Source organism: Convolutriloba macropyga, chromosome 15 (genome assembly GCF_964194025.1).
Source record: "Convolutriloba macropyga chromosome 15, txConMacr16.3, whole genome shotgun sequence".
Lineage (NCBI taxonomy): Eukaryota > Metazoa > Xenacoelomorpha > Acoela > Convolutidae > Convolutriloba > Convolutriloba macropyga.
The window spans coordinates 11685656-11699701 of record NC_134482.1 but is presented as its reverse complement, the minus strand read 5'-3'; the positions used below and the strand labels follow the sequence as shown (position 1 = coordinate 11699701).

Sequence of the window (14046 nt, the reverse complement as noted above, 5' to 3'; positions counted from 1 at the left end):
TCGGCAAAAGAAATGGCCAGAATACGTTTATTTGAAAAAAAAGTTGTCATTAATTGAAGAAGTTGCAATTTTCTCGTCTATAATCATTTTTAAAAATAGGTTTAGTTTGTATTGTGAAATATTGCAATTTTCCGGCATTTTTGTTTAGAATCAGTTGTGTGGGCTATTTGAACTGTGAATCGGCAAAAGAAATGGCCACAATACGTTTATTTGAAAAAAAAGTTGTCATTAATTGAAGAAGTTGCGATTTTCTCGTCTATAATCATTTTTAAAAATAGGTTTAGTTTATATTGTGAAATATTGCAATTTTCCGGCATTTTTTGTTTAGAACCAGTTGTATGGGCTATTGGAACTGTGAATCTGCAAAAGATTTGATCAGAATATGATATTTGAAAAAAAATTGTCATTATTTAAAGAAGTTGCAATTTCCTCTCTATCATCATTTTTAAAAATAGGTTTTATTGGCATTCTGAAATATTATAGTTTTCTGACATTTTTGGTTTAGAACCAGTTGTATGGGCTATGTGAGCGGTGAATCTGCAAAAGATTTGGTCAGAATGTGATTATTTGAGAAAAAGTTGGCATTATTTAGAGAATTTGCAATTTTCTCTATCATCAGTTTTAAAATAGGTTTTATTGGTATTGTGAAATATTGCAATTTTCCGGCATTTTTGGTTTAGAACCAATTGCATAGACTATGTGAACTGCGAAACTGCGAAAGAAATGCCCAGAATGTGATTATTTGAAAAAAAGTTGTCGTTATGTAAAGAAGTTTCAATTTTCTCTATAATCATTTTTAAAAATAGGTCTTATTGGTATTGTGAAATATTGAAATTTTCCGGCATTTTTGGTTTGGAATCAGTTGTATAGGCTATGTGAACTGTGAATCTGGAAAAGATTTGCTCAGAATGTGATTATTTGAAAAAAGTTGTCATTATTTAAAGAAGTTGCAATTTTCTCTATGATCATTTTTAAAATAAGGCATTATTGGTACTGTGAAATATTGCAATTTTCCGGCATTTTGTGTTTAGAACCAGTTGTATGGGCTATGTGTACTGTAAATCTGCAAAAGATTTGGTCAGAATGTGATTATTTGAAAAAAAGTTGTCATTATTTAAAGAAGATGCAATTTTCTCTATGATCATTTTTAAAATAAGGCATTATTGGTACTGTGAAATATTGCAATTTTCCGGCATTTTGTGTTTAGAACCAGTTGTATGGGCTATGTGAACTGTAAATCTGCAAAAGATTTGGTCAGAATGTGATTATTTGAAAAAAAGTTGTCATTGTTTAAAGAAGTTGCAATTTTCTCTTTAATCAGTTTAAAAATAGGTTTTATTGGTATTGTGAAATATTGCAATTTTCCGGCATTTTTGGTTTAGAACCAGTTGTGTGGCCTATGTGAACTGTGAAACTGTGAAAGAGTTGGTCAGAATGTGATTTTTCGAAAAAAAAGTTGTCGTTATTTAAAGAAGTTGCAATTTTCTCTATGATCATTTTTAAAATGATCATTAAAAGGCCTTAAATGACCATAAAAGGCATTATTGGTATTATGAAATATTGCAATTTTCCGGCTTTTTTGGTTTAGATCCAGTTGTATGGCCTATGTTAACTGGGAATCTGCAAAAGATTTGATCAGAATGTGATTATTTGGAAAAAATTATTTGTAAAATTTGATCAGAATGTGATTATTTGGAATGTGATTATTTGGATCAGAATGTGATTATTTGGAAATAATCACATTCTGATTTGATCAGAATGTGATTATTTGGATCAGAATGTGATTATTTGGAATGTGATTATTTGTGATTATTGTGAATCCTGCAAACAAATAGTCTGATTACCTTTATTTGAAGAAAAGATGTCCTTATTTGATGAAGTTGCAATTTTCTCAAAATCAGTTTTAAAATAGGTTTTACTGGTATTGTGATATATTGCAATTTTCCCGCATTTTTGGTGTATAACCAGTTGTATGGGCTATGTAGACTGTGAATCTGCAAAAGATTTGGTCAGAATATGATTATTTGAAAAAAAGTTCTCATTATTTAAAGAAGTTGCAATTTTCTCTATAATCAGTTTTAAAATAGGTTTTATTAGTATTGTGATATAGTGCTATTTTCCGGTGTTTTTGGTTTAGAACCAGTTGTATGGGCTATTTGAACTGTGAATGTGCAAAAGATTTGGTCAGAATGTGATTATTTGAAAAAAAGTTCTCATTATTTAAAGAAGTTGCAATTTTCTCTATAATCAGTTTTAAAATAGGTTTTATTAGTATTGTGATATAGTGCTATTTTCCGGCATTTTTGGTTTAGAACCAGTTGTATAGGCTATTTGAACTGTGAATCTGCAAAAGATTTGGTCAGAATGTGATTATTTGAAAAAAAGTTTTCATTATTTAAAGAAGTTGCAATTTTCTCTATAATCAGTTTTAAAATAGGTTTTATTAGTATTGTGATATAGTGCTATTTTCCGGCATTTTTGGTTTAGAACTAGTTGTATGGGCTATTTGAACTGTGAATCTGCAAAAGTTTTGGTCAGAATGTGTTTATTTGAAAAAAAAGTTGTCATTATTTAAAGAAGTTGCAATTTTCTCTATAATCAGTTTTAAAATAGGTTTTATTGTATTGTGAAATATTGCATTTTTCGGACTTTTTTGGCTTAGAGCCAATTGTATGGACTATGTGAACTGTGCATCTGCAAAAGAAATGGACAGAATAAGTTTATTTGAAAAAAAGTTGTCATTATTTAGAGAAGTTGGAATTTTCTCTATAATCAGTTTTAAAATAAGGCTTTAGTGGTATTGTGAAATATTGCTTTTTTCCAGCATTTTTGGTTAAGAACCAGTTCTATGGGCTATGTTAACTGTGAATCTGCAAAAGAAAAGGCCAGAATACGTTTAATTGAAAAAGAGTTGTCATTATTTAAAGAAGTTGCAATTTTCTCTAAATCTGTTTTAAAATAAGGCTTTAGTGGTATTGTGAAATAGTGCGTTTTTCCGGCATTTTTGTTTTAGAACCAGTTTTATATGCTATGTGAACTGTGAATCTGCAAAAAAAGGCCAGAATACGTATATTTGAAAAAAAGGCATTATTTAAAGAAGTTGCAATTTTCTCGTCTATAATCATTTTTAAAAGTAGGTTTAATTAGTATTGTTAAATATTGCTTTTTTCCGGCATTTTTGCTATAAAACTATTTGTATGGGCTATGTGAACCGTGAATCTGCAAAAGAAATGGCCAGAATACGTTTATTCGAAAAAAGTTGTCTTTACTTAAAGAAGTTGCAATTTTCTCTAAATCAGTTTTAAAATAAGGCTTTAGTGGTTTTGTGAAATATTAAATTTTTCCAGGATTTTTGGTTTAGAAACAGTTGTATGGGTTATTTGGACCGTGAATATGGTAAAGAAATGGCCAGAATACGTTTATTTGAAAAAAAAGTTGTCATTATTTAAAGGAGTTGCATTTTCTCTTTAATCACTTCTAAAAATAGGTTTTATTGGTATTGTAAAATATTGCAATTTTCCGGCGTTTTTGGTTTAGAACCAGTTGTTCGAGTTATGTGAACTGTGAATCTGAAAAGATTTGGTCAGAATGTGATTATTTGAAAAAAAGTTGTCCTTATTTAAAGAAGTTGCATTTTTCTCTATAATCATCTTAAAAAATAGGTTTTATTGGTATTGTGAAATATTGCAATTTTCCGGCATTTTTGTTTTAGAACCAGTTGTTTGAGTTATGTGAACTGTGAATCTGCAAAATATTTGGTCAGAATGTGATTATTTGAAAAAAAGTTGTCATTAATTAAAGATGTGTCAATTTTCTCTATGATTATTTTTTTAACGGGTCGTAATGATATTGTTATATAATGCGTTTTTCCGAGATTTTGTATTCGGGATCTTTTCTTTGGGCCCTAAAATATGCGAATAAGCAGAAGTTTTGGTTGTTTTTATCTCAAAACCATTTAATCTATTGTTTTTAAAGGAGAATCGCCCTCAGCCTACGAAAAAACCATCAAAAGATAAAGACAATATTCTACATCACCCGTTATCCTTCAAATTCAGCAACTTCGAACCTTCAGAGAAGGAGACATTTGGACCCGCAAAGTTGGAACTGAAAAAGTTGTACCCGAGAGTTCATACTGTCTGTTTTTTGAATTCAAAAAACAGAAACCGAAAAAAAGGGAAGTTCGAAGGATGGGTCAATTTCTTGACTCCTATTGACTGCCGGAAGACTTACGAGGCGATGAAAGCCAACCCTACGCATGGGATCGTAGTCGGGGAGATGGGAGCGTGCGCAGAGCCAGCGTTTGAAAAGTCCCTAACGGTTGTTCAAACTAAAAAGAAAGAAAAGAGGAAAATTGACTTCACAAAAAATATTTTCGCGGACAAGAACTTAAAGCTGTTCTAGATTTGTACATAATCAATAATGATCAGTTTTGCTCTTCTATAACTTTTTCTTGACTGTCAGATTGTTAGAGTCTGCATTGAAGTTGTTTTTTGCAAAGCATTGGTCACATTTCATTGGCCACATTCCAATTTTCTCTATAAGCAGTTTTAAAATAGCTTTGTGGTCTTGTGAAATATTGCAGTTTTCCGGGATTTTTGATTTAGAAGCGTTTGTATTGGCTATGTGAACTATGAATCTGCAAAATAAATGGCCAGAATACGTTTATTTGAAAAAAGTTGTCATTATTTAAAGAAGTTGACAATTTTCTCTATAATCATTTTTGAAAGTAGGTTTTATTGGTACTGTGAAATATTGCAGTTTTCCGGCATTTTTGGTTTAGAAGCCGTTGTATGGACTATGTGAATTGTGAATCTATGAAATAAATGGCCAGAAAACGTTTATTTGAAAAAAAGTTGGCATTATTTAAAGAAGTTTCAATTTTCTCTATAATCAAATATAAAATAGGTCTTATTGGTACTGTGAAATATTGCAGTTTTCTGTCATGTTTGGTTTTGAACCCGTTGTATGGGCTATGTGAACTGTGAATTTGCAAAAGAAATGGCCAGAATACGTTTATTTGAAAAAAAACTGTCATTATTTAAAGAAGTTGCATTTTCTCTATAATCATTTTTAAAAATAGGTTTTATTGGTATTGTGAAATATTGCAATTTTCCGGCATTTTTGTTTTGGCAACAGTTGTATGGGCTATGTGAACTGTGAATCTCTAAAAGATTTGGTCAGAATGTGATTATTTGAAAAAAAGTTGGCATTATTTAGAGAATTTGCAATTTTCTCTATCATCAGTTTTAAAATAGGTTTTATTGGTATTGTGAAATATTGCAATGTTCCGGCTTTTTTGGTTTAGAACCAGTTTTATGGGCTATGTGAACTGTGAATCTGCAGAAGATTTGGTCAGAATGTGATTATTTGAAAAAAAAGTTGGCATTATTTAGAGAATTTGCAATTTTCTCTATCATCAGTTTTAAAATAGGTTTTATTGGTATTGTGAAATATTGCAATGTTCCGGCTTTTTTGGTTTAGAACCAGTTGTATGGGCTATGTGAACTGTGAATCTGCAAAAGATTTTGTCAGAATGTGTTTATTTGAAAAAAAGTTGTCATTATTTTGTTTATTTTGTTTTGGAAAATTGTTCAAGCTTGGTTTTTTTTACCATGCTATACCAGTTTTCCTATAGTTAATTTCATTAACTCCGCCACTGCCGGTCCCCAGCCCGGAATGAAAAAGGAGGAGGGTTTAAACCACACAGAACATACTGGAAAATCTCAAAAAGTCAGTCTTTAACTTGACTTGAGAAATTTTCCGACAACCTATATAGATTTCATCAATTTCTACAGGTATTGTATGAATTTGTATTTTTAAGGACCTGAGAGCAAAAGCAACGGTAAAACCTGGCTTGGCTCACGAACTTAGTTATGAATTTACCCTGATTCAGAGAAAAATCAGAGTCTGATTCAGAGTCTGAATCAGAGTCTGAATCAGAGTCTGAATCAGAATAATTCAGAGTCTGATTCAGAGTCTGAATCAGAAAAAAATCAGAGTCTGATTCAGAGTCTGATTCAGAGTCTGAATCAGAGTCTGAATCAGAGAATTTCAGAGCCAAATGTGACATGAACAGACTCTGAATCAGTACTGAATTGTTTCTGAAAATCTTCCTGATTCAGTACTGAATTACTCTGAAAGGTAGGTACGGGTAGATTATAAAGAGCTCCTTTTGAAGCGGAACATAAGATATCTTTATAACATTTTGCCAGATATCTTATCTAGACACATCAAGATTTATTTGTCATGAAGTTTTGTACAATTGATTCATTATACCTCATTTCTCCAAATATTATCCACAAACCGATACATAATACATTTCTTAGAAACTGTAAAAGCGAACGCCGACCATCCTGAGGTTCCCAGATTTAAATTGCCTCCCCTATCACCCCCACTTTAAGCTCATACCGCTGGATGATTACAAGTTCTGGACAGACACAGAGACCAATGGAAGTCAGGGAAGGACTGATCTGAATGCCTGATGGTGATCAGAGGTCATTTTGTCTTTTCGACCTTGAAAACTATTTAGACTAGCGAAGATCTGATCAGAGTTTTCTGGTTTGGCACCGCCAGGCGCTTAAATTGCAAATCGGGGCGCAAAATTTGAATTTTTGTTATCTGTTTTTTAGGTATGACGAGAGACTTGAGTTTGAGACAGAAGACAATGCCCCCATCACTCTGTCTCACGAATTCCTTCAGAGGATATGGGTACCAGACACATACTTCCCAGAGTCACTCTCTGCATCCAAACACAAAGTGGGTACTCACCCGGATTAAGCGGGGTTCCACAATTAACCCGGTCGACGCATCAGCGGTAAAAATTGCTAAGGATGTAAAAATTGACGCGAAAACAGCGAAAAAATGTTAACAAATAAAAATCGCAGTTTTTACAAAAATGCGCCGCAATTCTGTCCAAATTTCACCGCATTCACCACTAAAATGTTTATTTTGCTGTGAAAACATTGATTTTATTTCAATTCACCGCATTTCTTCCAATTTTTTGCGGCGAAATCTCGACCCGGCTTTCTTAAAATCACCGGAGAAATCGAAGTCCAAGCGTCATTTTCCGCGTTGTCTAACTTCTAACTTTTGTCCACTTAAGAATCGCTGATAAACTCAGGTTTTGGTTAATTTCATAAGTCATTCATTGAAATGCGTGATGTAAGCATGATTGATCCTTTCTAATTCCAAACTAACAATGCATTAATCTTAGAAAATCTCATAAGAGACCTGTATGCGCTAATCTTGTATAATCTTGTAAAAATGGTGCTACGATTGTCGAGTTTATTTTTTTCAGGTGATGGGTCCGAATATCTTGTTACGTCTCTCCCACACAGGATTTGTTCTCTACAGCAGTCGAGTCACTGTCGTCACAAAGTGTCCAATGGATTTGGAAATGTTCCCTCTTGACACACAAGTACGTATCTCAGTGATCGAGGAAACGATAAACTAGCAGGAACCGTGCAAGAGATTACATAATTCTTACAAGATTCTTTAAATATTTTGAATAATTTATAACATTATAGAAATTATATTACTTGACTATAACCAGATGCTGGACAGATCTGAAAAAATGAATGATAGACACGAAATACTTAATGTCGGGAGTGAAAAATTTCTCAAACCATGATAAAAACCCAATTTTTAAGATTATTTATAGCTGGGAAATTTCACCAGGAGGAGGTCCCATACTCAAGACAGGCATGGGCGGCCAGTTTGGACCGCGGGCAGGAGGGCCCGATGCCACCCGATCTCATAGTGCTGAAAAAATTTAGTCGCGCCTTCTGTCTGGCCAATACCCAAAACAGATCTGTTGGGCCAGGTCCATACGCAGACCCGAGTTGTTTCCATCTGGCCCATTCCTAATCATGGTCTAAATGGTCTGGCCCATAAGTAATCTTTATTTTGTTCAATTTGGCCCCTACCCGAATTTTGCACAGTTCGGTTTGGCCCATAATCATCTACATTTTTACTATGGTACATACCTATCTATTGGTTTGGCTAAGGAAAAACATTCGATTGATGAGCTTTGTGGCGTGGTATTAGCAAGATAGCTGGCTTTAGTCAGCATCCAAACAAGCTATATGACTATATGAATTGATAAAAGTCAAGTAGACAAGAGCTAGTTATTTGCAAAAAAGATATTGAGGTGTTGAACTTGCCATATATGATCTAATGCAGAGCTTTAACAACCAACAACATTGCATGAACGGTAATATCATAAATTGTCCTAATGATTGACGGTTTTTACAATAAAATATAGAAAGAAAAACTTGAAGAAAACTGTTTGACCGAAAAAAATTGCCCAGAGTGGTCAGAGCCTGTTGGATCTGGTTCAGAGCAGTTTTTTGGTTTGTAAAGTCTGGATCCACAGAGACCCAAGTCCCTCTAGTCTGTAAAAATCCCGTAAAAATGTTAATCTCGTATTAAAATTTTAATCTGCTCATCTGGGACTTAAAAAAATTTCATTATACCTACACATTTACTGGAAAAATCTTCACACCCGACAAAATTTATCATTGGTTCAATCATAATCAGTTGTAATGACAAAAATTGCATAAGTTATCAGCAATATAATTTGTTCGCGCCAATTAAAACCCGTACCTAACTCTAAGTGCGTTTCAGTACTGTGCCAGTATAAATGCAATCCCTCGTTATTACTGAATAATAGACTGATTCATGTCACTTTTTGTTACTCGTCAGACTTGCATGTTCAAACTTGAGCCAAGTGTAAAAATAAAGTTACCTACGCGGATTGAACCCAAAATTTCCCACTCCCTACCCATTTCTCCTCCTTTCTGCGCCAACACGACTGATGAACAATTTTCCTTTGCGCCGCTAATATACGATTGAAAGAAGCTATTTTCAAGCGAGAAAGCGAGTAAAATATATTACATGGGAGACTTGCATTTACAATTGCGCAGTACTGATTTACAATTGGAGTTCGGTACAGGAACAACAAAAGTTAAAAATAGTAACAAACTTGTGCATAAGAATTAGACCACATTTTCTGGTCACTGTTGCCTTCTGAAGAGTGGTGAAAAAAATGACAGAAGATAGGAGTATAACCAGCTACACAGTGGCGTAAATTACCTAAGTATTGTAATCAAAATTAGATTTGAATTGAAACATCTTCATGCGTTTTTATAGCACTCTGGAAGTCATTCAACCTCTTTTCACATCGGGTTTTTGATAAATTTTTGATGGCGACCAGAACCGTGAGGTAATATTGAACTCAAAATTGGAAGGGTTCTTCAAAATTCGGTATTCCGTTTAGTTAAAAGTTTAACGGTTTCGTTAATTCGATAATTTTAACTACGTTAACTAAAATGCCATATTGCTATGTTTTTATTTAGATAAAAAGTAGTCAAATATAACCAGTTATTACTTTGTCTCTGTTATAAGTTAGTTTAGCGGATAGAATGGTAATAGTGTGGCGAATACACTATCTCAAAATTATATTGGAATCGCAAAACGAATAAGAAAATTAGTGAGCGTGGCTAAATTTACTTAGTGGAATTGCGGAGCAAATCCAGGCTAGACCTTGACGAGCGTAAAGTAGAAGCGTTTGTAGAGCAACTTGAATTCAGAATGATAAACGGATTATGATTACTTATAATAAAATTCTATGAAAAAATTATGAAATAATTTAGTAGACTAGCGGGAATATATTTAAACGTGAATAATAAAAAGTTCAAACTTGAGCCAAGTGTAAAAATAAAGTTACCTACGCGGATTGAACCCAAAATTTCCCACTCCCTACCCATTTCTCCTCCTTTCTGCGCCAACACGACTGATGAACAATTTTCCTTTGCGCCGCTAATATACGATTGAAAGAAGCTAATTTCGAGCGAGAAAGCGAGTAAAATATATTACATGGGAGACTTGCATTTACAATTGCGCAGTACTGATTTACATTTGGAGTTCGGTACAGGAACAACAAAAGTTACAAATAGTAACAAACTTGTGCATAAGAATTAAACCACTTTTTCTGGTCACTGTTGCCATCTGAAGAGTGGTGAAAAAAATGACGGAAGATAGGAGTATAACCAGCTACACAGTGGCGTAAATTACCTAAGTATTGTAATCAAAATTAGATTTGAATTGAAACATCTTCATGCGTTTTTATAGCACTCTGGAAGTCATTCAACCTCTTTTCACATCGGGATTTTGATAAATTTTTGATGGCGACCAGAACCGTGAGGTAATATTGAACTCAAAATTGGAAGAGTTCTTCAAATTTCGGTATTCCGTTTAGTTAAAAGTTTAACGGTTTCGTTAATTCGATAATTTTGACTACGTTAACTAAAATGCCATATTGCAATTTTTTTGTTTAGATAAAAAGTAGTCAATTATAACCACTTATTACTTTGTCTCTGTTATCAGTTAGTTTAGCGGATAGAATGGTAATAGTGTGGCGAATACACTATCTCAAAATTATATTGGAATCGCAAAACGAATAAGAAAATTAGTGAGCGTGGCTAAATTTACTTAGTGGAATTGCGGAGCAAATCCAAGCTAGACTTTGACGAGCGTAAAGTAGAAGCGTTTGTAGAGCAACTTGAATTCAGAATGATAAACGGATTATGATTACTTATAATAAAATTCTATGAACAAATTATGAAATAATTTAGTAGACTAGCGGGAATATATTTAAACGTGAATAATAAAAAGTCATAACCTTAGTTATGATATATTTATGATTTTTAAATAAGATAGAGGATAGATTGATAATTAAGTACACATACAAGTTTCGATATATATATATATATATATATATATATATGTATCACATTTCCCCCGTGACAAAAATTGAAATGTATTTACAATTTTAAAATGAAACAACACCAGGATCAAGAAGTTAACAGAACTCAAAATAGGTTGGAATTACGTCGCAAATGCTCAATTTAACTGACAATAAGAGTGAACTTGTGTATATGCAAAGCATATGTAAAAAATTATTGAAATGAGAAATAAGAATGACCATTACAGCACATTGAATTGGAAAATCCGAATAAAGTTGGATTTTCAGGGCAAATACATTGTAAAATGAAAATATGTAATTGAACAAGTTGAGAAGCATAAATGAAATTACATATACGAATGTGAGTGGATTCGCAGAGCGAGTACATGAATTAAATTAAATTGGAATAGAACAATAAATTGAATAAATTAAATTGAAAATTGGGAATACAGAGCAAATACATAATTGAATAACGAAATTGTAGTTTGTTTTAGTTTTCAAAGTTTGAATTTTTTCATTATATTTCATTCTCTGCATCCCACACCGACATTTCCCGTTCTTGCTCATACTCAAAATATCCAATTCCGGGGTCCGATGGTGAAACTTGCCCCAATTGTAGATCAGTTCGAGGTGGTGACGGGATTCTTGACTGTTCGGCGTTTTGAATAAGGGCTACTACCGAATTTTCTGGTTTTGAGGCTTTCTTGTCTTTTTTATTTTTTCGCTTCTTTGGTTTAGCTGAACTTGATGAGGCCAAAGAACTTGTTGGGGATATGTCCGCATCCGTGAATCCGTAAAATTGAGGTCGGTTGCGCTTGCGGCCTTTTGTTTGATCGTCCTGTGCGGGGGGTATAAGTGATGATTGTGGGACTTGTGAAGCGGGTACAGGTGGAGCCGGTACAATCGAAATCATTGGTTGATCTGGAGCTGGCATATTTTCGTGAAATTCATCAGAGATAGTATTATGACGTCCTTTGAGCTGTGGCTTTGTCAGTTTTCGTACCATCAGCGCACGCGATACATTTGAGTTTATGGACGAAACTACCGCTGTAGTTTCTCGTTGACGGTGTTTGATTTTTATCTCGCCCCTCTTTTGTTTTTTAAGGTCATTACTGTGTTTTGCAATTTTAAATTCCGTTGTTTTCTCGTAAGGAGCAGGGCGTCGTTGGGCATATACCCACAAATTTGTGGATCTTTCAGCTTTTGTCCCAAATTTGGCTAGATCACTATCTCGAACCTTTACTGGGGATCTGCCAGGCTCGTTGATGATCGTTGTCGTTGGTGACGACTTCATAACAAAAGATCCAGGCTTAAGTACTTCATACAGACCTGCCAACTGTCTTTTTGCTCGTTTTTTGTTTGGGAGTTTTCGTGCCAGCTTGGCTTTAAGAGACTGTTCCGTTCTCGGTATGGGATCCGTAATTTGCGGGTGTGTTAAGAAGCGAGACTCTTTTTTGTCCGATTCCCGGTAGCGCTGACCTGCATCTAAAGAGGCCTGGCATATCTTCTGTTCAATTTCGATATCGCTTCTGTTAGCACTGATCCACCCAGCTTCATCCAGAAAGTCTTCCGCAGGAACCGTTTCAGCATCTAAATAGTGATTAACAATTTTTTCATAAGTTAGATTTAAACTTGATGGAAGTGTGCTAATATTCCTTAAAGGAGTATTTGCAGGGCGGCCGAAATGAGCTTCAAAAGGTGTTATCTTTGTTGTTTTCTGTTTAGTTAGTCGTAAATCAGAAACTATTTGTTTAATCGCTTCAGATGTTGAAAAAGTATCTTTACTTTCAGCTTTCATACAGGATAAACGTCTTTTAATTGTTTGGATCATTCGCTCCACCAATCCAATAGCTCTATGATCACCGACCGGAGCGTCGAGAATGTTAATATTATTTTCGTTACAGTAAATTGTAACTTGTTTACCTACAAGACAAGTTGCTTGGTCTAAACGTATCGTTCGCGGGATTCCATGAGTATATGCATAATCACGAAGAAATTTTACTACATTTACCCCATTAGCATTGTCGAATATTCTGACTGTCGGATATTTAGAATAGCGGTCAATACATGTTAAGAAATAAATATCTTTATCTTTATCGTTAATTATCGGACCCCCAAAATCAATCTGTATTTCTTCATTTGGTTCTTGACAAGCTTTGTGTGGATGCCATTTAGATTTTGGTATGATAGGTTTTAAATTCTTACCAATATCTGTACATGGGACGCAATCGGATGTTTTTGCTAAAATTTCCCTATGCATATAGGGCCACCATGCATATTGGGAGAGAGAGATCATCCCCCAACTACCAGGATGCGTCATGTGGATGGATTTGAGCACCGCCTCCCTAATAGAATTCGGGATGGCCACACGTTGATCTACACACAGACACCCAGATTTTACGTGTAGATCCTTCCAGAAGGAGTGAATGTACGTGCTCACTTCTTTGCAACGGGCCTCATCATCCTGTAAGACACAGTCGCGGATCTCTTTCAACATCGCGTCCTTACTAGTGAGGACCGCCAGGAAAGATTTAGTGAAGAGCTGGTTGAGGTTATACTCAAAGATCTCCTCCCGGGATAGCTCGATGTCGTATTCCTCGGGTGATGATGATGCTTGAACGTTGATGGGTCCGGCTCTTGTAGATGAAATGGGGGTAGATTGGGTGCGGAATGTCACTCTCGGGGTTTGTGGTGAATTGGGTGGATTACTTTTTGATGCCTTTTTTGCTGACATTTTGATATGGAGTATTTGCTGTGTAGAATTAGCTATTAAATGGCAATTAGAATTTTGCGACTGGATTCGCGATGTGAGTGTAGTGTCCGATTTGAGCAAGTGATTTGCGTGGCAATTAAAGCACGAAATGAATTTTCGATTGTAATTATTTACTTGAGCTTGAGTAGTGAATGAATTATTTGAGGCATTTGAATTATGCGTGCTACATTTAGCAGGTTTGCAAGAGTGGACGCGCGTCTTGTGTACTTGTGATTTGTATTTTTTGTTTATGTGCCGCTTATGGAAAGAAATTTTATTTGAATGGCTAAATAAAGATGTAATTGCGTTGCGAATACGGGAAATTGTTGCTACCATAAATTCCTCATCGTATTGAGTGGCGCTTTTTGCTTTTTGATTTGGTTGGCGCGAAATATAATCAACTAAACCCATTCTAGTGTCAGGAATATGTTCGATATTAAAATCGAAAGGTAACAGGCGATCGATCCATCGGTTTAATCTACTATTGTAAGATTTATTGGAACGGTGAGATTTTAAGACTGAAAGAAGTGCTCTGTGATCTGTCAAGACA

The 14046-nt window shown here is 34.6% G+C and overlaps 1 protein-coding gene across 1 annotated transcript in view; it reads left to right on the top strand.

The window, feature by feature from the left end:
- LOC142353990 (gamma-aminobutyric acid receptor subunit pi-like) overlaps window positions 1-14046 on the top strand; it is a 45301-nt gene that overhangs the window by 27273 nt on the left and 3982 nt on the right. The window contains exons 3-4 of the mRNA XM_075406231.1: window positions 6630-6756; window positions 7298-7417. Coding sequence (XP_075262346.1) covers window positions 6630-6756; window positions 7298-7417 — 247 coding nt within the window. The remainder of the gene's footprint in view (window positions 1-6629; window positions 6757-7297; window positions 7418-14046) is intronic.